The sequence below is a fragment of the Phragmites australis genome, chromosome 5 (assembly GCF_958298935.1).
Source record: "Phragmites australis chromosome 5, lpPhrAust1.1, whole genome shotgun sequence".
NCBI lineage: Eukaryota > Viridiplantae > Streptophyta > Magnoliopsida > Poales > Poaceae > Phragmites > Phragmites australis.
Genome location: NC_084925.1, coordinates 46,183,680 through 46,208,524, shown reverse-complemented (window position 1 = coordinate 46,208,524; position 24,845 = coordinate 46,183,680). Strand labels below are relative to the sequence as shown.

Genomic DNA, 24,845 nt, shown 5'->3' with positions numbered 1-24,845 from the left:
CATGTTCAAGATCGGCCATTGGAGCTTGTTTTATAGTTCCATGTAAGATGGCTATGCATAGAAGTTTGTGGAAAACTTAGAATGTTTCGTTACTGTACTAGCCCTTTTAACTTATCAAGAATTTGAACCGTCCGACTCGTCCCAAAAATCAATAAGAAAAGAGGAAGAACGTCGGGCCCAATTTTCAACCTTCGGCCAGGAGCCCAATGGACTCAACTCTATTGATACCTACGGAAGTAGAGATTTATTTATATTTTTTAAATCTACAAAATATAAATATATATGTCCGTTTTGAAATTTTGTAATTCTATACTCCTTTTGCCTTTCCAACGGTTAAAATATTTTTTAAATTCTAATGCTCTCAAAATTCAAAATACTATTAAAATAGTCATGCAATTTTTTTTTAAAATATGGTGCTATATTCTAGTTCTCTAAAACTTTTCTACTAGCGTCAGGGCTCTCTCGTCCTTCCATCATACGACAATAGTATAGAGTTACAAAATTTCAAAATAAACATATATTTGTAATTTTCGGATTTAAAAATCTAAAAATAAAATAGGTCTGGTCATGATCTCGCAAACAGCTGTGCGGCATTCAGATTGCAAGGGGTTGTTGAATCCCTGAGGCAGCTGCAGACGCCATCTGCATCCGAAGGGAATGACGCTGGCAGTGGTCGGTCCGGGGTCACACCAACCTACCAAGAATATCATTCAGAACAACTCAGAAGCAGCCAAAACCAAAACAGTGGTTCGTTTTCATCAAATACTCGGTTTCCTGGCAGCCAAGAACGAGTCCACCCGTCATCTTTTCAGGAAAAATTCGATGGGCAATGCTTACCTTGTCAATGTCGATATGTGCAGGAGTTTCATAACGCGCAACGGTCACAGTTAAGCCAGATCCATCGGATAATGCAAACACCGATTGTATCTTCCTGAATGTTTGCAGGTAACAGGAGTGAGATAATAAGCATCCAGAACCAGAACGAAGAAAAATGATATAGGGAGCAAGAGCAGTACCCTTTTCCATATGTTGGTTCCCCATATATACGACTGCCCTCTTATTGTCTTTCAGTGCTCCAGCAAGGATCTTACTTGCACTCGCAGTTCCTTTATTTACCTAACAGGTTCAAAATGTCTGATGTATAATAATCTGAGCTAACATCAAAATAAGGAAAGCAGAATGACAGGTGACACCATCATCCTTGGAAAATTAACGAAATCTATCTCGTTGTTTTCTTATAAGCAAGGCTAGGTCATACCAGCATAACCAAAGGAAGGTTCAGATGCAGCAATAGTATCAGCACCATCTGCCTCATAAATGTCACGAACACCTTTGCTATCACATATATATACAATAACGCCCTTGTCCATCCTGGCAAAGCAAGAGTACAATGTAAAAACTTTAATCATTTTAGAAACCAATTTAAGAAGGAAAAACAAAAATGCAGTACGAAAGCTCTTCACGCTACAGAGATATTCTAAGTCTACATGACTTGCTAGATATTACGAGAGCCAGAACAAGCCACACAAAGGTGACTGACAGAAGCTCCAAGTTTTTAGAAGGCCAACTAGTATTCACCAGGAAACAAATTTTAGGTACAGTGACACATGCACAGTTAAGTAGCCCACCAAGAAATATGCGCACAGAACTCACACTCATGGATTAATATATGGTTTAAAAAAAGCTTACCAAATCTTTGCAATCTCAATTCCTTCAGGAAAAAGGCCACCACTGCATGAAACATAACCATCTCAAGATTCGAATCAAATAAGGTCAAAATAAATTCCAGTTTCTGCAGGCCCAAACCTGTTATTCCGCAGATCCAACACAAAGGACTTCACATTGTTGTCCCTTAATGTCTTAATGGCCTCCTTAACAGATTCTGGAAGAGGACAATCAAGTACTATGATCAGCAAGACTTAACATCTGAATGTTTCACAAAGACATCAGGGCCGTCTTCAAGAGGCAAACCTGAGGCATTTTGGTTAAAAGTCGTTAATTTGATGTAACTGATCTTTGAGCTATCTTTTGCCCCTGGAATCTCACACATCCTTGATCTCACTGGGTTTAAAGTGACCGTTTGCCTCCTGACATAAATCAAATATGATGGAATAATTAATGACTACTTTTCAGTAATAAATTAGAATCTTTTGTTCTCTAAAAAGGGATTGTATGCAGGAATCATTTTAATAAAAAAGAATTTGTACTTTTCAGGAACTTACTTCAGAACAACATGCCTGGTATTGACTCCACTACAGATAGATAAATCTACTGAGCTTCCTTCAGGACCCCTAGCAAAGATTGAATAGAATATCATCAGCTCTAAATACTAAGTACTGAATAGCATCAAGCAAGGCAAACCTAAGATATAAAGTTAAACTTTTTTTCTAGCACTGCATTTTAACCAAGGATCTTATAGTATGTGGAATGATAATTGGCCTTACTGTAAGCGTTCTGCTGCATCATATATATCCATGTCTTCTGTGCTTCTGCTATCAATTGCCAAAATGATGTCTCCAGGAAGAATTCCGGCCTTTTCGGCAGGACCCCCGGGGGTTGCTGACATCACAGCAATTCCTGTAGGTGATCCATTAAGGGCCATTGGGTAACCAATTGATAAACCTACACCTGTGAGCGTGCCTTGCGTGCCAGACTTCCCTCAGAAAAGATAATGGAGTGCATCAGAAGACAAATTATACTAACTGAATTGTAATTATGACTACTATGGATGTCAGTGACTGAGTTTTATACCCGCAAGCTCTTTAATTTCTCAGGTTCCAAGAAACGGGTGAACGGGTCATCCAAAATCGGAAGCATTTTCTTTATTGCTGCATCTGAAGTGGGGGTGCGGTAAGCAAACTGAACATTTGGCATTCAAGTTCTAACAGTATGAAAGCTCTGATTCTTGTAAAAGCCATAAGGTATTTAAATTCTGGACTGGAACACTTCTATTAGACAGCCTGTTATATACTTATGTTGCATTTCTGAATTTATTGAAGCCATTGTATAACGTATGTTATACTTTGCACAATATAAAGTGATGTGTGATGTCCCAAGTAAACCGATATCATGTTGAAAGGCAAAAAGACTGGTTGTTAAGAATTTTATTACAGATATAATGCTCAACTGCAAGAAGACTTGTGCTTTAGGAATAGAAGGGGGGAAATCAGAACATACATGCCTCTTCCCTTGTATTCATTGGTTCACTGCAAAATGCATTTTCACGGTATCTAAACCAGCTTGGCCCATTGAATGATTTGTCATAGTATGCGCGATCAATTGCGTGCCAAGCCTCCAGGAAAAGCAAGTTTTCCTCTGTGAGCGCCGATGCTTGGATCACCCAATGACAAATCACAAATAGGAATCATGAGAACAATGTGGAGAAAGAATAAAGCTGCAGTATTCTACCAATGTTGAGTACTTACATGAAGGTGCTGTATAGGTTGCTGCCGAGATGGACATGACGAGCACCATTCCTAAAACCACACGGCTGAAACCAACGGACATAAAGTGCTTGGATGCCCCATCCTGGCGCATTGAAGTCACAGCCTTGTAGCATCGGCCAAGATTACCACGCAATATGATCACCAGGAGTAACGAGACAGCATTCTCTTTATTGACCGCATCAATCTGGAGACGGATGGCCCACTCGCTAAACATTCGGTGGATCCCCTACATCCATGCTTCATTTGAGCCAAGCAGCAGGCTGCAACCCGCAGAGGTGGACGAGGTTCCCATATGGATACAACTGCTACCTGTATTCATTTAACGATGGTTCAAAATGGTGAACTGCTACCTGAAAGGTAAAGATAACTACATAAGACAACAAAAAATTGCAGTAGCATGAAGGTAAGTCGGGAATCCAAGCAGTGGCACTAGTACATTTTCTACCAGCAGCAAGCAAACATCAATGGACCAATTACTCCACGGAGTCATTAGCCAACTCTACAGGCCGAGTCACCGAATTCGTACCTAGATAGCCTAGCATGGTTAGGTATCGCAGCATCAACACGGTCATAGTAGAAGCAGTCAATCAACAAAACCAATCAACAGCAGCAGCTGGGAACAGCATGAGCTACTCGCTAGCGCCCGCCCAACACCGATCCACACGATCCGCCGGTGCCCAATTGATTACTAAAATACAATCGCGAGAACGACAGAGATGGGTAGATGGATGGGCGCGAGAGCAAGCCAAGTGATGGGGTGATCACCGTGTGAAGGCGGCGAAGCGGAGCACGCGACGGCGAGGCGGAGGAGGCGGAGACGAAGAGCGGGCGAGAGCACGTCGCCATCGTTCTCCCCCTTTTTTCTCTCACTCGGCGATGGCTTTTCGAACGGAGGAGAGAAGGAGGCCTCCCCTTTTCTGGGGCCGCCGCTTTGCCGTCTGGTGGTCGACGCGAAATTGGAGATTTGACAAGGGAGGGGAGGAGAGGAGAGAAGAGCAGGAGCCAGAAGACGAGCACCACGACGACGACGACGACGTGGAGGACGAGAGGGATTGGGCTAAGCCGCCTGGCTCACGGCTCCGCCTGTGCATGCTCATGGCGATGCACTTTTTCGGGTCGGGTTGGGTGGACGAGCAACGAGCTTTTTTATTTTTATATTTCGGAAATAAAAAATTATAAAAATTCATAATTATTTAGATAGTGTTTTGGAGAGCTAGAGTATAGTATTATTTACACCACCAAATTTTTTTATAACTAGTATTTTAAATTTTGAGAGAAATAAAATAAAATATTTTTTATTTTTAAATATGTCATCGGTTAGAAGGACGACTGATCTCCATTTCCAGTGGCGATGTAGCCTGGTTCTACAATTTGTTCAAACAGACGTATAATTTACAAATTTTTATTTTCAAAATAAAAAAAATCGACGAGCGACCGCCACGCAACGCTTCAGCCGATGCGGATCGGGCCGAATCAGGTCGCGATTATTGGGCCACAGTTGCTGGGCCTCGTTCTGCCAGCTTGGGCTCGTCCGACCTCGCTTCGCTTCGTCGCCTTCCTCTGGGTCCATGGCTCCATGCCATGCCATGCTCCGGCCTCGGTGTTGTTGCTAATCCCTTTTCAGCCTCTCGCATCCGCCGCCATGGACGCCGGCGACCCCTCCACCTCGCTCGCCCTCACCTCTGCCGAGGAGGCCCTGCAGAGCCCCACCAAGAAGAAGAAGAAGCCGGCCATCCGGCCGAAGCGCTTCGTTCACACTCCGATCCCGCCTTCCATCCTCTCCGACCACCCTCGCCGCCGCTGCCACCTCTCTCCTCCCGGCCAACTACAACTTCGAGCTCCAAAAGACCGCGCACCGCATCCGCTCCACGGGCGCCCGCCGCGTTGCGCTCCAGCTCCCCGAGGGCCTGCTCCTCTTCTCCCTCCCGCTCTCGCACCTCCTCGCGCCCTTCCTCGAGCCCGAGCCCGCCAACGACGTCCTTGTCCTAGCCGACGCCACCTACGGCGCATGCTGCCTCGCCGACCTCCCCACCAAGGCGCTCGCCGCCAACGTCCTCGCCCACTACGGCCACTCCTGCCTCGTCCCCGTCACCTCCTCCCTCCTCCCCGTGCTCTACGTCTTCGTCGAGATCCGCGTCGACGCCGCCCGCCTCGTAGCCGCCGTCCGCAACGCCTTCCCGGACCCCGACGCCGCGCCCCGGCTCGCCATCGCCGGGACCGTGCAGTTCATCTCCGCAGTGCACGCCGCGCGCGAGATGCTCACGAGGGAGGGTTACCGCGACATCGTCGTGCCGCAGACGGGAGGTTCCACCTCGAGGCGTTCATGATCGCCAACCCCGGGGTGAAGGCCTACCGATTCGATCCATTTCTTGGAGCCCTTGTGCTGGAGGAGTATGACCATGTTGGCATGAAACCTGTGTTACAGAGACACGCGTGTTCAGATTTTATTTGCCATGTCGACTCGTGTCGACCCCGTGCGATACGCATTCGACGCGTTTGGCCGTATCAAAGACAGGCAGAGGCGAGGAGGAGGAGATGTAACTGCAGCATGTTGTCACGGCTTGGCGCACCGGCGTCCATCCTCTTTCACCGGCCGCCGCTCAGATTCGAGTCGCGGGAGAGAAGAGGAGACAACGGCGTAGAGGAGAAGATTCGGGAGGAGAGGAGGCGGCGGCGACGATGGCACCAGGGGAGAGAAGGCGGTGGCGACGACGTAGAGGAGAAGACTCGAGGGGAGGAGGCGGCGGAGAGGAGTGCGTGATGCACACATGATGTGTGCGGCTGTTGGCTAGAGGACTCGCATGTCGGAAGCTGGATGGGGATGGGCGGATGGGCCAAATATTAATAAGCAATGATGGCCTATTTCACGTTTATTTTTTTTTTCTTTTTTTCTTTTATTTTATTTTTAGCGTAATCTAGTGGATTGATGGTAAATTGAAATTACAATTTTATTTCTCCTTCTAATGTATTAAAGAAGGAATAGATCTCTATGATATATTAATATTATGTATATACTTAAATTTAAAAAATAAATATATATTAGGTGAATCTACGAATCTTACATTCTCGAGTTTACTGAGTTGGACTCTGACATTCGTGTCCGTGTCCCGGTAACACGGTGTGAAACAGGTGAGGAAAGCCGCAGTGCTGGCGGCGAGGAAGGCCAAAAGCTGGGGAGTTATACTCGGCACACTGGGGAGGCAGGGCAGCGTGAAGGTTCTCGGCAGGGTGGTGGAGCATTTGGAGGAGAAAGGGTTGGAGCACCCGGTGGTTCTCATGTCGGAGCTGTCCCCGGCGAGAATGGAGCTCTTCGGGGATTCAGTGGATGCTTGGGTGCAGATTGCGTGTCCTCGCTTATCCATCGATTGGGGGGGAAGAGTTTCAAGAAGCCAGTGCTGACGACCTTCGAGTTTGATGTCGCGCTGGGCTACGTTCCTGGGTGGTGGGAGAAGAAGGGGAGCAGGGAATGTGGCGGCGAAGGCAGCAATGGTTGTTGTTCAGGATCAGGAGGATCTTGTGGAGATTGTGATTGTTCTGGTGGGGATTTTGGAGGGGAGTACCCGATGGATTATTATTCACAAGACGGAGGCGATTGGAACACCTGCTACATGAAGAAGAAGCCATCTACTGGCGAGAGGAAGCCGCGTGTTCGGATTGGTAATTACTCAAATTCCATCTGCCTTTTGTGTTCTTATCCTGCACACTAGAACTCAGACCCTATCATGATAAAGTACTCAATTTTGCATGGTGATTTTACCAAGTAACGTCCTTTCCAGAACGAACATTCCAAGTGATTCGCATAATTGTTTTATTTTATTTGTTCAACTTGAAACAACAATTATAAAAACTATGGCATTATTGAATCATACTTATATATGAACGAACATACCAGGTTATCTCTAAATTCTACCATTTTGTTGCAGTTAGTACAAAGATAAATGGGACAGTTTTATAGTCCCAAGGGGAAAAAACTGAACATGAGGAATTCCTTTCATTGTTGTTCAGTTATGTAGTTGTTTGTGGTTTCATGTTCGGACCTTTGTTGTGTACTTGTGGCCGCGAGAAGTTAACTCAATTTGTGTAGTGCTTTGTGAACATCTACTATGAACAGGTCTGAACTCTGGTGCAAATTGGCATTGGTTTGTTTCTTATGTCAATAGCATATGGCAATGTGTAGTTGGCACTGTTTTGATGCCTTTTGGTACTGATCTATGTTTTTTGCAATACTAATTAGCAGGCAACGGAGTTCAAGTGGAAGAGAAGCGATGAAATCAAGCACTGTTGCGAGGTGGTGAAATTAACAGAAATATCAAGAGCAGCCTCGTGGCTTTCAGAATTTTTGACCATGTGGTTCTACACGCAACGCTAATTACCTGAGCCAGAGAAATTTGCCAGTGCAATCTGGCACAAACCTAAATTTTCCTTACAAGCAAAACTGTTGTAATGATTGAATCCTAGTTGAATACTTCTAGTTTGCGGTGCTTACTTTTCTTCTCTTTTTTGCGGAATATGGCGCACATTTTACGTCGCTGATTAATTTAGTTTTTTTTTTCTGTTTGGTCATCCCGATCTTTACAGCCGTCCTTTGGTCTAAACTAATTGATTCTGATATCGAACACAGATAGATAAAGGGCCTTTTTGGAATCTAGAAAATTTGCAGGAAAGATCAATTCCAGCAGGATAGAAAGTTTTTCGTCATTCCAAGTGGAACCCCTTAGGTAGCAGAACAGAAATTTGACTGCGACCGAGTTTTGAAAAGCGGCACATATATATTTAAAATCCAAACACAGATTCAACAAGTAGAAGCGCATCGGTGGCAACTATCGCCATCCAACAGAACATATTATTATAACAGCGGGTTTCGGTTCAGAGTGTTTACAAACCAAACGGTCCAAAGGCAGGAAGTCAGGATAATTTGACATGCAAACTGCCTGGCTTAGAGCACACTGAAATGCGTATGAAACCTCAATCATGCACTGAGAGCACACAGCGCAGGCAGCCACCTTCATGAAGCAGGTCAAAGGCCTTGTTGATGTCAGTCAGGTTCATGGTGTGTGTAATGTACTCGTCCACCTTGATTTCCTGCAGATGGCATTTGAAATTTTTGCTGAGAGGAAAAACTCATCCAACACACGAGTAATCCTTGTTCATGATAGAGTAATACCTTGTTCATATACTTCTCAACAAGCCATGGAACCTGGGTTCGGCTCTTGAAGCCACCGAAAGCTGTTCCCTTCCAGACACGGCCGGTGACAAGCTGGAATGGGCGTGTGGCAATCTCCTGGCCAGACGCAGCGACACCAACTATGACGGAGGTTCCCCAGCCCTATAGGTATGCCCGTAGAATTAATCAATTACAACAAGAAATTTTTATTTTCAGATGACTGAACAAACAAGAAACAAATAAGAAACCTCAAATAAGAAGTTGAAACAGACAAACATAACTCCCTTAGAAAACAGATATAGACCATATTGTAATGCAACACAGCTCCTTTCCTTTCAGCTAAAATACTTCTCATTCATCTAGAGAGAGAGAGATATCGGTTGACCGCATCAAGTCAAGATTGTAAGTTAAATAGTAAGGTATTTACAGGAAGCATTGTGAAAATAGTACGCAAGATTTGTTGTCTCTTCCTTTAAAAAAAAATATCAGTATCTATTTTCTAAGAGTCCAAAAGTTCATAAGCATCTTTCAAACACAAGCTGCAACTCTACAGATGTTGCAAGGGAAATACTTACCTTGTGGCAGCATTCCAGTGCAGCCCTCATAACAGAAACATTTCCAATGCATTCGAAACTGTAGTCCACGCCACCATCTGTAAGATCAACAATGACCTGTTGAATTGGTTTGTCATGGTCTTTTGGGTTCACAAATTCTGTAACTCCAAAGTTCTTTGCTGCAAGACGGACAAGTGGAAAAAGAAATTAGAACACATGCTATGTTTGATAAACATAAACAACTGACATAATAAAGTAGTAGAGTCTATTATGAATGATAGCTCAACTAGTAGAAGTAGCCATGCATCCCATAGCAATGCGATCACTAAGCAAGGTAACAAGAACACATCAAGTTTGCAAGAAACATTTGTACTTGTGGGTCGTTTTGGACACTGATAGCATCCCCAGTATGAACAGTGGAAAGACAATTGTAACTATTCTGTACAAATTATATGTTCGGGTTCACCCTACCAAACATTTGATAAAAACCCCATGGAACTTAAGAGGGAAAAAAGTAAGATGAACAGAACTACAAGAATTATTACCAACATCAAACTTTTTATTGTCAATGTCAATGCCAATAATCCGAGAAGCACCAGCTGATTTTGCACCCTCAGCAACCTAAAAAATAAAGCTCAGTTGTCAAGTCCTATTTCCTGACTCGGTATTATGAGAATGCCCCAACATGAGAAACTTACAGCAAGTCCAACTGTGCCAAGGCCAAAAACAGCAACTATGGAGCCTGTTTCGACCTTTGCAGTATTCCACACTGCTCCAAGGCCTACAAAATTGTAACTTGTTAGATGTATAGACAAAGTAAATAGAATTATTGTAAACTATCTAAAGGATAATTAAAAGTATGTGAAACAGGTAAACATGTTGTCAGAAATTCAATTGGTGTAACTAGTACAGTCCTTTATATTTTATCCATTCCACCGACCAAGTGTAGGGATTTTGCGGCATCTTGGTCACAGATATTGTGAGAATTTCTCTGTGTGATAAAAAAACACTGCTCTGTTTTTTGCAGATATTTTATCTTAATGCTAGTTATAATTTTAGATAACATTTTGAACAATACATAAATGCACTTGTAGTAACACAACGATACATCAAGGCAAACAAATAAATGAGTGATGGATGCAAGTGATTTTAGTAGCATGTAGCTATGAAATGATCCTGTGTGATGACAAAACTTTTCTTGCAGATCAAGTCCTCAAAGCTGTGCACGCAAATTATGGTAGGCAATGTATGTGTGGACAAACATTTAGTGAGAATTAGTAACTTACATCGTACAACCCAGTAAACTTATATGAAATCACATACAATAACCTACCAGTAGAAACACCACAACCGAGCAGGCAGACTTTTTCTAGAGGTGCCTGTGGGTTGACCTTTGCAACACTGACATCATGCACTACAGTGTACTGGCTGAATGTTGATGTCCCCATGAAATGGTAAATGGGTTTCCCATTTACTGAGAACCGGCTCTTGCGGTCATTCATCATGACGCCTGCCCCTGTGGCAGTACGAACTTTACCACAGAGGTTGGTCTTTCCGCTCTTGCAAAACTTGCATTCTCTGCATTCTGCTTGGTAACAAGGAATGACATGATCCCCAGGCTGCACCTCGGTTACTCCTTCGCCGACACTTTCAACAATTCTATTACATAAGAAAAATAAAATGTGTCCTTGTCAGTACCCGATTATCCTAGTTGTACATGGTCAATTGGTCATATATGCAACAACAACAACAACAACAACAACAACAACAACAAAGCCTTTGTCCCAAGCAAATTGGGGTAGGCTAGAGATGAAATCCACAAGATTCAACTAAAAATATGATGAGAAAACAACAATAATAAAAGTATTAGGAATAGTAAAATAGTAGAAGTAATAACGGTACAAGGAGACTGATGCATAAATTATGGTTCTGACACGTGAATTGCTAACTTCCACACGCTTCTATCCATAGATAGTTCTTTAGGAATATTTCATTCCTTCAAGCCTCTCTTTACAGACTCCTCTCATGTTAGATTTGGTGGACCCTGCCTCTCTTCGTATTATCAGCGCGTCTTAGTATCCCGCTATGCACGGGTGACTCTGGAGGCCTCCGTTGGATATGTCCAAACTATCTCAACCGATATCGGACAACCGCTATGGTCATATATGAAACTAAGAAAAAAAATCCATATGCTTACCCAGCAGCTTCGTGGCCAAGAATGCAGGGGAAGAGACCCTCAGGATCCTGCATAGCAAATGGAAGTCTTAACAATACAGTTTTTTTTTTAGACGGTTTCAACATGACCACTATGGCCCTGTTTGTTTCCCCCCTGGATTCTGGATTCTGGATTGTAGAGGCTCACCTTGAGTGGATTGTGTATTGTGCTATAATCCAGGCATATATTTGCAGAATTCACAATCCACAATCCAGGGGCAAACAAACAGTGCCTATGTCTAGAAATTACCCATAATGGAAGAAGAGTATGCATCTAATTAACAGTTTCAGGTTTCTGCGCTCTTGATCCAAATTCTTTTGCTACAGGTTACTGACAATTTGCACGCATCATGTTTATTCTCCATTTCATAAAATTCTAGAAACAAGGACAATTGATGCACTAAATAACAATGAAGAATGAAAGAACCAATCAAATGCGGTGCTTGACCTTTCAGCCCCTGCTAAGTGGTTAAGAACTAGGAACAGTACTATTACTACTACGGCTACCAGTGACTCAGTGATCAGTTCATAGAACTAGAAGAAACCTAGATTCGGGGAAACACTCAAGCGAGTACGAGTTGAGGGAAGAAGGCAACCTTGCCGCTCCAGGTGTAGTGGTCGGTGTGGCAGAGCGCGGTGAAGAGGATCTTGATGCGGACCTCGCCGGCCTGCGGCGGAGCCACCTGCACGTCCTCGATCACGAGAGGCTTGTTCGGCTCATACGCCACCGCCGCTGCACGCAAGCACGTACTCACATGAATCCCCTCACGCCAGATCAAACCAAACGTTCCACGGAACAACATCTAACGCTGGCACATCTCCACCACCGATGCCCCCAAAAAAGCTAGAGCAGACAAGATCAAGCAGATTACCTTTGCAGGTGATGACCTGACCCTGGGTGGAGGAAGCCATTGCTTCTTTGGGGAGTTGGGGTTTGGCTGGTAGATGCGATGGATGAGCAGTGGAGACTGGAGAGGCGCAGCGCAGGAGGATGTGGATTAGGGAGGAGAGAAGAGAGCGACGGCGGAGGGCGGAGCAGTGGAGGACGAACTGGGCCGGACCGCTCTGGATTTGGGCTCTCCAAATTATTTGGGAAGCCAGCTTGGCAGATCGGTCTGAGATCCTGATGTACACTTTTCTTTCCAAAAAAAAATATTCACGTGGGATATAAAATACGGTCAACTCAGTATAAAATTACATGCGCGGAGGCGATTCGGGCGATCGGTGTTCGGGAAGGGATGTCAACGGGAACCGATCTCCGATTTCCCTGGGTGGAATTATACTATTAAGGGATGGCATGCGAACTCATATAAAAATAGAGATGGGAAGACGCTTTTCGTCTTCGTTTTTCGCTATATCTCGATATCATATATATATTCGTAAAATTCTCTGTGGAGATAGAGATAGAAGAAATCTTTTCCTGATAGCTAAATGAGGACAGGGATAGGGAAGCATTCTTCGATAGGGATTGGCCCCATTGCCATGTCTAGTTTGGTCGACCCTCTCGCCCCTGCCGGCCTCGGCGGAGGAGCCTAGTCCAGTTTTTTTATTTAAGAATATTTAGTAGTTTGTCTACTTTTAATCTAGTTATTAGATTAATTTGTAGTTTTTTTTTAATGAATTTAGTGAAAGATCTATAGATGTTTTGTTCTCTTATGTTTCTCCTCTGAGGAGTAGCATAGGAGGTTTTTCTTCTAATCTACTAGTTTATCGTGTTGATTTTGATAGTATTTTTGTCTTTACCTTTTCTAAAAAAGAAAATATGTATCTTATTCTGTCTGATGTGTCGTCTGGTTCGTTAAGTGTTCTTTGCATTATTAATGATGGCTAAAAAACTTTATTGGCATTCAATGACCCTATTTCGTCGATGGTGATTGTATCGATGTCGGTTCCTCCTATTTAGCTTGGTAGTGGTATTAAGAAAAGCTTCAGGTGTTGACGACTAGGACTGTACATATATTACTATATATTATTTAGATTTTTTATTGTACTTAGTTTGTTACTGCTCGAATAAAATCGTCTCTTTCCAAAAAAAACCTCAGTACAAAATTACAGTCAATTCTCCTTTCCAGCGCACTCTCTTCGTTTCTAGCTTGAACATTCATAGAATATATCATGCTCGAACTCCCGTCAAGACAACAGTGTTATAACTTTCTTGCATACTAATTATCATTAGAGATAAAAACAGAACGGCAAAATCTCATACCGATCGATATGTTTTCTGGTTTTTTCTAATTATTTTTTATTTCTCTATAACTTATATAAAATCGGACAAATTTTCGAACCAATGAATACGAAAAAAAATAAAAAACAATCTAGCTTGATTTCCGACCGTATTTTTAAAATACCATATTTAATCGGAAATTTCTGAGCAAACTTAGAATAATTTTCGTTTTTCCAAACTCATACAATTCTAATTTTTTACTCGACTCTATATCAGCAAGAGGCCTTAAAATAGTAAGATGGTCAACTGCATCCTGGTTATTTTATAATTTTTTATATAATAGATAGATTTTTTTGTAATTTTCATATTTTAGTACATTTTGTAGTACTTTGAAATAATTTTGCATTATGGTATCAATATATTGAATGGATTATAAATTATCTAGTGTGAATATATTGTATCTTATATGATTGAGTTAAAATTTATTCGAGTATTTAAGTTAAGACTAGTGTCATTGTATGGACGATTTATGAGTTATGTCGTTGTATGGTCGAATTAATATTTAACGTATCTTGACGATTGTATGAACACTTGTCGTTTGAGTCATGTTCTACGGGACGATGTTTCTAATCTAAACTACCGGTTCCCGACTGTAATCGATATGTTTCCATTCCGATAGCTTCGTTTTCAAAGTTTCCGATATCCCTAATATCGTAATAGTTTTCGATATTATCATTTCCGATTTCGATTTCAAGAATAAATATGAAAGTGAAAATGATTTAGAACATTTTCTGAACGTTTTCATCCCTAATTATCATGTATATAATAAGACCACAACAACCAATGAAAATTCTAAACGCCACTCTACATGTCACTTAAAGTTGCAGATACCCTTATGAGTAAAATAGTTATGTTTACCATCCTACAAATCTAATCCTATTGTAAAATCCCCTTAGAATTTTAACTTAATGTGATGTTAATATATTTGCCAAAATATGACCTTGATTGCTACAAGTAGGCTGCCAGCGTGGAAATGTGAGGATGAGAAAGAGTCTAACAACGTACTAGAGTCCAATGAATCAAATATGTCATTACAAAAAGTTTTATGGGCCGTAACATATGGTTAAACCCTCTCCAATTACCTCCTATATATGTTATTAGCCTAAGCATAGTATTCAAGGGCATATGACGACATATATATTAATATGGCCTTAGATAAGAATCCTGAGGGGGATTTTGCAATATGGTTAGACTTGTAGGGGGATTCGTAATTTTGTATAGTAATTTTGTGGTGGTGTGATCAGACGATGGTGGCCCCGTTGTGGTCGTGAGTGGCAAGAGTAGGGTAGAGCGACAAGAACAATAAGCATTGTTCGATATTGTAGGGCTGCAACAAGCAAGGAAGAATAAACACTATAGGCCATCCTCGCCAGGGTCAGCCCTGAAGGGGGCAAGTGGGTCGGCCGCACCGGGCCCTCCACCCATATAGGAAGTAGCTTTGCTTATTGGGGCTAAATTATTATTGTAAATCTTTTGCCAGTCAGATGTTTCCAAATTAATGAGAGGTCCAAAAGATTTGAAAATCCTAATCTCTAAATCCATAAAGGCCCTAAAGATTTGGAAACATGAGACAAGAGGACCTTGACTCCTCGTCTCCTGGAGGCGGCAGGACTCTGAGGATAGAAAGCGCATAGGCAAAGTTTAGGAGTTGGAGTAGTTCTGGTGGCTCACGACGTTGAGCTTCTCCATGTCACACACTTGCGCTTCACCGCGCGAAGGGTAGCAATCTCATTTGTGTGACGTCATGACCGCATCGTGAAATAATTTTTTAATACATTGAATTTTTTATATAATATTTATTTTTTATATTTAAATTTAATAGGTCTTGTTTTCAGTTTCGGTCTTGCTATTAAAATCTCAGGACCGGCCTGGTCCCCGAAGCTGTTGGGGTGAATCGGTCGACCGCTATATAATGTTCCCCACAATTAACTTACACAACAAAATGATCAACCAAAAATGGAAAAATAATAGCCCAAACACCCGGTGGGCTAAAACTACAAGGCCCACATAACACAGTACAGCATCTATGTTTCGGGCCGTAGGATGCCATTGACCACGGACAAGCCCACAACGACCCCAAGGGCCTCCGCTCCGGCGACCACCGCGGCCTGGACCAGACCGTCTCCGGCGAGCTCCGCGCCGGCCACCAGCTGCAGGCCCTCCGCCTCCTTCTCCGTCGCCTCCACCGTCTCCTTCACCGCTTCCCCACCGACCTCCGCGGCCTCCACCGCCGCCGCCTCCACCTCCCGCACCGCCTCCGCCGCTGCCTCCTCCGCCCGCTCCAGCTTCTTGCGGATGCCGAAGAGCCCTATGCTCTCCGCGTTCGCGGGAGGAGCTGAAGCTGGCGCCGCCGCCGCGCCCGCCGCGGACAGCAGGAGTAGGGCGGCCGAACGGCGATCGAACCGCACGGCGGAGGCGACGACGTTCCCGCGGCGGCCAGTGGCTGGCGCGGCGTGGAGGTGGGGGATGCTGGAGGCGGCGGCGGTGATGGCCATGGTAGTGGAAGCTCTGGTCGCTCAGGGTGCGGAGGGGTGAGTGGCGCGGAGGCTGTCTCGTGTAGGATGCGGTGGTTGCACCTGGGCCAACGAGATGCGGACATGTCATACAACACCAGTGGCTCGCCCTTAGCCTTTGATTCCCTCTTTTTTTAACCTCTTTTTCTCTGTGACTGTGAGCAAAAATCTCTCGCCATTTCCTATCTGTTTGCCTCTCTATATGTTGCTACAGTAATTTTTAAATTTCATAGAGAATATTTTTTTTAGGCAAAACTGGCAGGTTTTCATTACGGTAGAGGAAGCAAGAAGTATGTACAGAAGCCAAGCCAACATGAACTCTGTCAAATTGGTAACAAAGCTTGAGAGGACCATCTACGCGTGGAGACAGGAGAATGCAATCTTGTGTTATGCATTTAGGTTCATCTTAGATCATTAACACTAAAATAGATGTTCTTGATTGCGGAAGCGTTTAGATGCCATCTAGGATTGATCGGTGGAGAGGATACGATTGGTGTAAGGTATAGTCGATCGTTGGCTTAATGATGAGGTTGATATAGTGTACGCCGACGTGTTTCATAACTCTCTTATGAAACATGCATTGGTTTGCCAAAGATCAACACCAACGTCTTGGCCAGACAGCAGAACCGACAGGGATTGCCCCTAAACCTCCTCAGCCCTGCAAGCCAAGAAGCAATGAGGAAAATTCTAGCTGTCGCCTCCACCGAGAACACAAAGAAACCAATTCAAATCTTAAAAGTACGATCTTTATTCAGGTGGCCGGAAAGAAATGCCTGTGCCGTTGTGGAGCTCACCTCTTGAGGACATGATCCGGGACGCGGCCAGCGCAGACCTCGCCTCGCGTAGGAGGGCGGCGGCGCGACGTGGGCGGAGGCGGAAGCAGGGCCGCCGCTTCACTTGTGGCGGGGTGGGGCGGCCGACGACACCCCCACCACCCCTCTCCCCGTTGTTCCCCACCCCGGCGTCACCAGGCCCGGCTGGAGAGGAAGCGGCAGCGGCGGCCTTCGGGAGTTGGAGGAGAAACTAGAACAGGAGGGACGAAGGGAAGAAGGGGTATATATGGGCCGGCGGAGAGAAATGACCGGTTGCCTAGCAGGCTGTACGCCGTCGCCGTCCATGGACGGGTGCTCGCCGCCGCACCGAGCACGCCATGGACAGATGCAGTTGGGAGCGGGAGCGGCCGGGGTGAAATCAGAATTCGGCTTGGACCTCCACCACAGCGGCGCTCTCGATCTACGCCCACCTCGCCTCGCTACCGCGGGAGATGATGAGGGGTAGAAAGAGGCGTAGAGCGGTGGTGAGATAGGAAAGTTCTTGCAAAACATTTCCAATCCCTGTGCATTCTTGCACAATTTTAGTAAATCAAAGTTCTAAATCCTCAAGAAGGACATCTGCATTACTTAACCGTTGCTGAAGGTCAGGAAATTGTCAGCTTTATGACTTAAGTTCAGATGATCAGAAATTTTTATTTTCTCCTGGGTTTAATTGGAGCAAACAAGATTTTGTCAAAACCTGAATATTTGATCTCCTGCATGTTCTCTGATATGATGGTATCTGTCATTATTGCAACAATCATTTGCATACATCTGATGCTTACAGACTTCAGTTCATTAAATCTTTCAGCAACAGAGTAATCTGCTAACGCACCAAACAGCAGCAGCTGCAAGTATTCATGGATGCAACAAAAATTCTGCAATAATGATTAGAGGAAAAGTCATAACACTTCCAAATAATAAGCATATCTTCAGCCATCACATTGGGCAATCAAACAAAAAATGGAAGTTGAGGAGGATTGGAAATTTCAGTTCCAATAGGATGGAACTATGGATATCTGATAACCAGCATCTCAAAAAACATTGAATCGCCATTCACAAGGCATAGCCGTCTTCATTATACACCAGTTGGCAACTAAAAGAATCAGATCTGCAAGGTAGAGATCGGAAAGATTTGTGTTCCTGTCCCTGCTCCTGCAGTACGCTCCGATGAGCAGGCTCTGTGGCCTTGATCGCATGGAATTCGCATTGGAAGGGAGCATTACTTATCTACTGCAACTCTGCAACCTTCTCCGTATCTGAATTCCACTACTTTCTTCCAAGGGCCAGGTTAACCCGGATCTCCCTGCCTTCCATTTCCTGCAAGAAGCATTATACAAAAAATTCAGCGCAATCTTTTCTGCAGATTCGTATCGATAAAACACTTCAAAACTCTGTTTTGAAAAATGAGCTAATTGCAAGCAGAATTGTAGCTAAGAAAAAATCAAGAAAGAAAAGGAATGGTAAAACTGAGTCTTTCAAGTCTAGGAACCATAAACGAATCATAGAAACAATTTTTTTTTGCAGCGTCAGTAATTTGTTTGTACTCCTCAGCTAACGTATTCCAGCAAACTGCATTTGTTTGCTGAAACGGTGCTCCTGCTCCCTCGCGCTTGCTCTGTGTGTGTGTGACTGTGTGATGTGGAGGGGCGCAAGGCCAGCGGCAAGGGATGATGGTAGAGGGGATGACCGGTGCCGCGATACGAGCCACTGACACGTGGGCCCTTCTATATGGTTCTTGCTGTGGGCACGTCATAATAAGATTCTTTCTTTTTATTTTGTGTTTGGTTCGGTCGAGGATGGCACGTCAAAGTCTCAAAAGATTCTACTTCTTGTATCACCATAACAATTCCTGCAACATCGTTCAGCTCTCCTCCCTGTTTGTTTTTATTCTAATTATGAATTTTAGTTTCAAAAGCAAAAGTTAAAAAATAGTCATAATATAAAAATTGATTCTCATAATTCACAAATCAAATTGTAATATATAATCCATGATCTAGTAGGAAGAAACTTCCACGGATTTTACACACCGAACCGAATTCTCAAAATCTAAAGCTAAAATAAACATGACTTATACAACATAGGAGTAAATCAGCATTGATCATGCCTTAATCCAACCTCGGCGCTTGATTCCATGATCCAACCTAATCTTAATGGGTACAATCTTAGAACAGCTAATTCCATGATCATTTTTGTAATCAGCATTGAGCCGCTGGAGCCCATGGTTCAAAATTCGATCACCAATTCAGCGGTGTGAGATCGGTTTGTTTGGTTGTGGCGGTACTCACCGGCGCCAACACGGATAATCATGCAACATAGGAGTAGAAGAAGAGAAATGTGATTGTTTTCTGCAAGGTTTTTACATAGTACTAATTAACAGGCTATGGAATGAACACCCTTCGATAACAAGAAGAAATCGAATAAACCTAATCAATCTGAGGCAATCGCGGTAAAACTGGTCTCGTGCAACGTATCATGTGCATCCTGCCGCGCCGTTTCCATGCAGTTCATGCATTATCGTCATCCACGCGCGTCGTGAGCCTTCCAGTTCCAGAGCCTGGACGATCGATGTTACCTGTCCCACTCGCCGCTGCCGCGGAAGCACGATACCCGCCCGCGCCTCCGGGCGCCGCCGCGGCGGTCCTCCCTACGGCCCGGCGACAGGTCCGCCCTCCACTTCTCGAGCGTCAGCTCCAGCTTCCTCTGCTCGACGGCGGCGCTCCTGGGGTCCAGCCGCCCGGAGTGATCAACGAACGCCGGCTTTTGCTCCTCGCCGTCCGGCTCGCTCTTGTCCTCGGCGATCTTGCACAGCGACGCTGGTCTCTGCATCACGAGGTCCTTCACGGCGAACGCGTCGGGCGAGTCCGGCGCGTCGTAGAGCGGCACGGTGCGCGCCGCGTGGGTGGCGTCCAGCAGCGTCACCGCCACGTTCACGATGCCCTGCGGCCGCAGGGACCGCGGCCGCCGGAGCTGCAGCGCTGCCACCTGCCGGCCGTGGGTGGGAACGACCGCTCCTGTGTGGCGCACGAACGTGCTCACCACGATCCTCGTGAAGCCGAGGACGGGGTCAGCGCCGAGGCTCCGTGCGCCGCGCACCTCCACGGTGACGGCGGCCGTGTCGGACCGCAGGAACGCGTCGTTGACGCGAAACAGGAACCTGTCATTCCACGTAGGGACGGCGCCGCCGGCGCGGTCCACGCCGGTGCGCAGCTTATTATGCGCCTGGTCGGCCCACGCCACGGCGTACGCGCGCACCCGGCGGCCGAGTCGGCGGTGGTGCAGGTCCTGCGCGGAGATGACGGTGACCTCCAGCAGGTGGAACGGGGACGGCGGCCTCGGCGGCGACATCGAGCAGTCGTCGTCGTGCCCTCCGCCCAGCGACATCGCGCCGGCTAGAGATCGAAACGTCGAACGAGACGGACAAGAACAACAGAAACTAAAAGGCGTGGGCGTCAAGAGGAGGGAAGTTAAAGGCGGAAGGTCAAGGCAAGTTTAGCGTTGCAGCGTGTATATTTGGGGTGTTCTTCCAGGCAGGAATTCGACGGCGTGCTTCCGACCAGTTTACGCAACAGATGCAGGTACAGGCGCGCGTGCATCAGCAGCCAACCTCCCACGTCCGCCGGAGCCCCTCTACGCCGAGGAGCATGGCGGCGGGGTGGGCATAAGATAAGCTGCATCCTACCAGGCCGCCGGCCGGCGAACTGAACGATGCTGCCCAAGGACGAGTTTAACAAGCACAGGTTGTAACCCTTTCAGCCAATTCATCAAACACACTAGCACTTCACCGGAACGTAGAGCCCGAATGCCACTTACAACTGCACATTCTCGCAGTCACAAACACGCACCTAAAAACATTCATTCACCGGAATCATAGCCTCATTTAGGTCGCGACCGTCACACATCACAAAAGCAGCTGTAAATAGGGTGAAAAACTGTAGATTTTAATACTCGGGACAGACAAAAACAATCTAGCACGATTCAACATTAAAAAAATGTAGGATTAAGATCCTGGATGTGAAATAACATAACCATGCATCGTTTGCTTCTCAACTCAGGAGCATCGAATTTCAGTGAAAACAGCAAAAACACTAGTTTCATGACCCACAGCTCCGTTTCAGATAAGAGAGGAGAGCACATCTAGTTGGCGCCAGCAGCAGCTCCCTTCCTTGATACAGCCTCAGTTCCTGCGTATTTGCAAGGCAACAGTTTAGCACAATAACATCAGGAATCAATGGATCTCACGACATAACAAGAAGAGAGAGCACAAAATTACCCTCTCTGAAGTTGCTTTTGAACCTCCGGGGCACATGGCGAAGGTACCTCATCCTCCCTGTGCCAGTAGTCTTCCTCCTAATGGCCTTCACACTCCAGTTGTCTGTTTTGAAGAAACAATGCAGAGATCAGAACTACATGACATTTCAGAGGACGATGCACCTATCATACCTAAGCAACAAAACGTGTGATCCCTTCAAGAACCCTAAGCATAACTACTAGAAACTTAGCCAAGTCTTCTATGAGCAACGCCTACTGAGGATAGAAATTAACCAGGTATCAACAATAACAATTGTAAACAAGAATGGTTCAAAGATGAAGTAAAGAAAAAACTAGAACATAGCAGTCTGTTTAAGGAATATACAAGCGCAACAACATGTATACAAGGCAGACCAAAGGCAGCCACATGCCAAAGTACATCCTCTGAACACCTATTCAGCAAATTGCCGCTGTACATGCCAACACATGTAATAAAACAACAAAACTATCAGTTTTAACCTTATATTAACCTTATACCAGTTAGTACTAATATCCTAAAAACAGTCAATACCCTGCTTATGGTGAACCTAAGGACTGCAGGCAAAAGCTCATGAAGGTTCAGATTAATATAGCTGCTTTTACAGTGAGTCTAACATAGCACACCAATAATCAATAACTACTCACGGATCAAGCCAAATCCTACGCAATTTATCACAAAGTTAGCAGCAATTTCATCAAATAGCAAACATGCCAAACGCGTATCTATCGAATCTAATTTAGAATAATCTCACGCAAGTAAGAACAGCGATCCCAGGAACACGCACGGGTTGTTGCATCGCTTCCACATCCATATCTCACCACACTACAGAGTCCACGTCGAATCTAACAAACACAAGGAAACTGAACTTGGAAGGGTGTAAGCATCTGGGGATCTTACACTTGCGGATGCGAGCAGCGGGGTAGCCGCAGGAGGAGCAGGTGCTCTTCTGCAGATGGAAGCTTCGGCGGCCGCAGCGCACGCACAGCGTGTGCGTCTTGTTCCTGCGCTTTCCGAAGCTCCCAGTACCCTTGCCCTGTGCACGTCAACAAGCCATAGGATCAGCTCATACGATCTAGGCGAGAAGGATTCGAGGCCGCAGCCGCGAGAGATAGTGCTCCGATCTCTCACCATTTCGACTTCGAGCTCCTTTGCCTGCCGCCGCCGCCGCCGCCGAGGAACCCACCAAAAACCTAGCGAGCGCAGGGGACGAGCTTTTATAGAGCAGGCGGAAGGTTTAGTCAGCAGGTGGGCCTTACATGGGCCTCATGTCCTCTTTATGGGCCTATCTGTGGCTGATAGGCCCAGATCCATTTAGGCCCATATAGGCATGTGCGAGCGTTTCGGTCCAGAGGCCGACAAGGCGACGAGCTCGATTCTCCTCGCACGGCGAGCGCCGCCTGCTCTGCTCTCGCCGGCGATGGAAGAGGTAGGAGTGGAGGTGCCTCTCCCGAAGGAGAAGCTCTCCGTTGGACTGAGCAGGTAGAGAGAGAAAAAAATCTGATCTTGGCTTGTTTTGATCGCGTGATGGATGGACTCGTCTGTCATCTGATTCCCGGATTCTCTTGATGCGGCAGGGACGGAGGAAACCGAGGTGGTGTCGTGCTCGTGGCCACCGGGAGCTTCAATCCTCCCACCTACATGCACCTGCGTATGTTTGGTAAGATTAAAAGTTTGTTAATTTCAGTTGCCCGTTAAGTGCTTTCATACCCAGAGAACTGCCTGAGGTTGGGAGCGAGCAGTAAAGATTGTGTTCTCTCTTTTTTGTGCTTCATTTAGAGATGGCAAAAGATGAGCTGCAGCAGCGAGGGTATGGTGTGTTGGGTGGCTACATGTCTCCGGTGAATGATGCGTATAGGAAGAGGGTATATTGTGACCTTGCAAAAAACATATGGAACTATTGCGGTGCTTTTCTTGTAACTAAATTCAGATTTGAAGTTGATTAGGACCTCTTACCGGCTGCTCACCGAATTCGCTTTTGTGAACTTGCGTGTGAAAGATCGTCTTTTGTGATGGTTGATCCATGGGAGGTAACTTGATTTTTTCATGCTCGTTCATAAGTTTCTTTGCATTTTGCTATGTAAAATAGGATATTCGGGTACTGCAGCATTTCATGCATCCAATGCTTTGTCCTTGATAGGCAATGCAGAAAGGTTATCAACGCACTTTGACTGTTCTTTCGAGGATTCAAAACTCTCTGTGCAAGGATGGTTTTGGTGACAAAGGTATATATGAAGGATTGCCTGTTCCAACATAGCGTTCCCCTAACACATAATTTTGGACCACACAAATGTTATTTGCCGGTGATCAAGTAATCAACTATTCAATTATGTACCGACAAAGATTTTTCTTTCAGGTAGCCTCATGGTAATGCTTTTATGTGGTTCTGACCTGCTTGAATCATTCAGCACTCCAGGAGTTTGGATTCCAGATCAGGTGTCCTGTTTAATCTTGAAGTTTAGAACCCAAACATACAAAACTTGTGCATTATTTCTTTTCTTTTTTGGCAAACTTATGGTGTCCTGTTTAGTTGCTCTTCGATTTTCCCTTGTGGGTGAACTTACTTAATGGTCCTACTTCTGTTTCTAGGTCAGAGCCATATGCAAGGACTTTGGTGTCATTTGTATACGCAGAGAAGGAAAAGATGTTGGAAAATTGATAGCCAACAGTGAAATACTTCAAGAATGCAGGGTACAAACTTATAGTTTGAGAATTTTAACATGGAAGTAGAATAGGTTTTTCCTGATGTTGTATGTATATATCCATTTTCTGAACTCTTTTTCAGGAAAACATCATTTCGGTTGATGAGATTGTGCCAAATCAGATCAGTACATCCAGAGTAAGGTAACAACAGCCTTACAGACATAATCCCTGTAGATAATTTTATGCTATTCTTGTACATTATTTATTCTTGAACATTGAGATGTATTTATGTATGACTAAATTGTAGAGACTGCATAAGAAGATCTCTATCTATAAAGTATCTTACATGTGATGAAGTCATCGAGTACATTAGAGAACACAAGCTGTTCATGGAAGCTGAAGGCAGTGATACAAGATTGTGATAATAGTGGTGTTTGGAGGTATTTTTCATATGGAGTTCTTTTCATATTTGTCGATACACCATGTTTGTAGACCACACCCACTATCTGAATCTGAATTGGAACATGTAGTTTTGATGCAGATTTTTACTTGTTATGTAGTTAGATGCCTTCTCTATGATCAACATGTATGGGCTATGGATGTCTACCTCGTGATAGGATCTGGATGGTGCACTATGAGCCACAATTGTTTTACACGAATGCCATGAAATAAAATGGGCTGACTAAATGTGACTTTGTGGAAATTGCATAGAGTTTAAACTTCTCATTCTTTGTATATGGTTGGTTTGAACAATGTTGTAGGATCATCCTTGTATCATTGTTAATTTGGCATTGAGCAGAAAATATTGCAGAAGCAACTGCTATTTTATGACACGAAGTTCTCACAACAATACGATTCTCTGTTTTACTTATTTGGCATTGAGCAGAAAATATTGAGAACTTCCGGGTGTGGATATGTAGACCAGGATATCAAAGAAGTCTCACTTGCACACAATCCTGATATATATCTAGATGATGAAAGCTCTAG

General features: G+C 44.8%; 5 protein-coding genes and 2 pseudogenes across 7 annotated transcripts; 2 read left to right on the top strand and 5 right to left on the bottom strand.

The window, feature by feature from the left end:
• Nucleotides 1-345: 345 nt before the first annotated feature.
• On the bottom strand, nucleotides 346-4,556 carry LOC133920084 (carboxyl-terminal-processing peptidase 2, chloroplastic-like; annotated as a pseudogene).
• A 532-nt stretch (nucleotides 4,557-5,088) lies between these two features.
• LOC133920081 (2-(3-amino-3-carboxypropyl)histidine synthase subunit 1-like) lies at nucleotides 5,089-7,946 on the top strand (annotated as a pseudogene).
• Nucleotides 7,947-8,246: 300 nt separating this feature from the next.
• On the bottom strand, nucleotides 8,247-12,460 carry LOC133920082 (alcohol dehydrogenase class-3-like). The gene is made up of 9 exons (XM_062364731.1): nucleotides 12,251-12,460; nucleotides 11,975-12,111; nucleotides 11,362-11,408; nucleotides 10,498-10,823; nucleotides 9,863-9,945; nucleotides 9,710-9,785; nucleotides 9,186-9,343; nucleotides 8,611-8,772; nucleotides 8,247-8,528 (listed from the first exon to the last, which is right to left on the bottom strand). The coding sequence occupies exons 1-9, from the start codon at nucleotides 12,288-12,290 to the stop codon at nucleotides 8,412-8,414; spliced, it is 1,146 nt and encodes a 381-aa protein (XP_062220715.1). The 5' UTR covers nucleotides 12,291-12,460; the 3' UTR covers nucleotides 8,247-8,411.
• A 3,026-nt stretch (nucleotides 12,461-15,486) lies between these two features.
• On the bottom strand, nucleotides 15,487-16,305 carry LOC133920080 (uncharacterized). The gene has a single exon (XM_062364730.1). The coding sequence runs from the start codon at nucleotides 16,095-16,097 to the stop codon at nucleotides 15,627-15,629; it is 471 nt and encodes a 156-aa protein (XP_062220714.1). The 5' UTR covers nucleotides 16,098-16,305; the 3' UTR covers nucleotides 15,487-15,626.
• A 2,932-nt stretch (nucleotides 16,306-19,237) lies between these two features.
• Nucleotides 19,238-20,736, bottom strand: LOC133920079 (uncharacterized). The gene has a single exon (XM_062364729.1). It carries the CDS (start codon nucleotides 20,309-20,311, stop codon nucleotides 19,499-19,501), a length of 813 nt encoding a protein of 270 aa, XP_062220713.1. The 5' UTR covers nucleotides 20,312-20,736; the 3' UTR covers nucleotides 19,238-19,498.
• A 147-nt stretch (nucleotides 20,737-20,883) lies between these two features.
• LOC133918136 (large ribosomal subunit protein eL37x-like) lies at nucleotides 20,884-22,478 on the bottom strand (the record flags this gene model as incomplete). The annotated part of the gene is made up of 4 exons (XM_062361873.1): nucleotides 20,884-21,111; nucleotides 21,201-21,302; nucleotides 22,116-22,251; nucleotides 22,347-22,478. Coding segments are annotated over 4 exons (417 nt in total), but the record flags the coding sequence as incomplete, so codon positions are not given.
• On the top strand, nucleotides 22,432-24,697 carry LOC133920078 (nicotinamide/nicotinic acid mononucleotide adenylyltransferase-like). Of its 3 annotated transcripts, none has more exons than XM_062364728.1 (10): nucleotides 22,432-22,697; nucleotides 22,793-22,866; nucleotides 22,995-23,080; nucleotides 23,162-23,245; nucleotides 23,356-23,440; nucleotides 23,572-23,651; nucleotides 23,805-23,906; nucleotides 24,001-24,059; nucleotides 24,166-24,298; nucleotides 24,400-24,697. In XM_062364728.1, the coding sequence occupies exons 1-9, from the start codon at nucleotides 22,546-22,548 to the stop codon at nucleotides 24,278-24,280; spliced, it is 837 nt and encodes a 278-aa protein (XP_062220712.1). In that variant the 5' UTR covers nucleotides 22,432-22,545; the 3' UTR covers nucleotides 24,281-24,298; nucleotides 24,400-24,697. The 3 variants fall into 3 exon arrangements, with proteins under 3 accessions (XP_062220712.1, XP_062220711.1, XP_062220710.1); XM_062364727.1 differs by having other exon boundaries at nucleotides 22,436-22,697; nucleotides 22,793-22,875; nucleotides 24,419-24,697; XM_062364726.1 differs by having other exon boundaries at nucleotides 22,436-22,697; nucleotides 22,793-22,875.
• Nucleotides 24,698-24,845: the final 148 nt, after the last annotated feature.

Bases quoted from the DNA above. Each gene is read 5' to 3' on its own strand.
- LOC133920082 (XM_062364731.1), bottom strand. From the start codon at position 12,290: ATGGCTTCCTCCACCCAGGGTCAGGTCATCACCTGCAAAG. The intron at 12,112-12,250 runs GTAATCTGCTTG...GCTTGCGTGCAG, and splicing joins TCAGGTCATCACCTGCAAAG to CGGCGGTGGCGTATGAGCCG. The intron at 11,409-11,974 runs GTTGCCTTCTTC...TTTGCTATGCAG, and splicing joins ACTACACCTGGAGCGGCAAG to GATCCTGAGGGTCTCTTCCC.
- LOC133920080 (XM_062364730.1), bottom strand. From the start codon at position 16,097: ATGGCCATCACCGCCGCCGCCTCCAGCATCCCCCACCTCCACGCCGCG.
- LOC133920079 (XM_062364729.1), bottom strand. From the start codon at position 20,311: ATGTCGCTGGGCGGAGGGCACGACGACGACTGCTCGATGTCGCCGCCG.
- LOC133920078 (XM_062364727.1), top strand. From the start codon at position 22,546: ATGTGCGAGCGTTTCGGTCCAGAGGCCGACAAGGCGACGAGCTCGATT. The intron at 23,652-23,804 runs GTGTCCTGTTTA...TTCTGTTTCTAG, and splicing joins GAGTTTGGATTCCAGATCAG to GTCAGAGCCATATGCAAGGA. The intron at 23,907-24,000 runs GTACAAACTTAT...ACTCTTTTTCAG, and splicing joins AAATACTTCAAGAATGCAGG to GAAAACATCATTTCGGTTGA.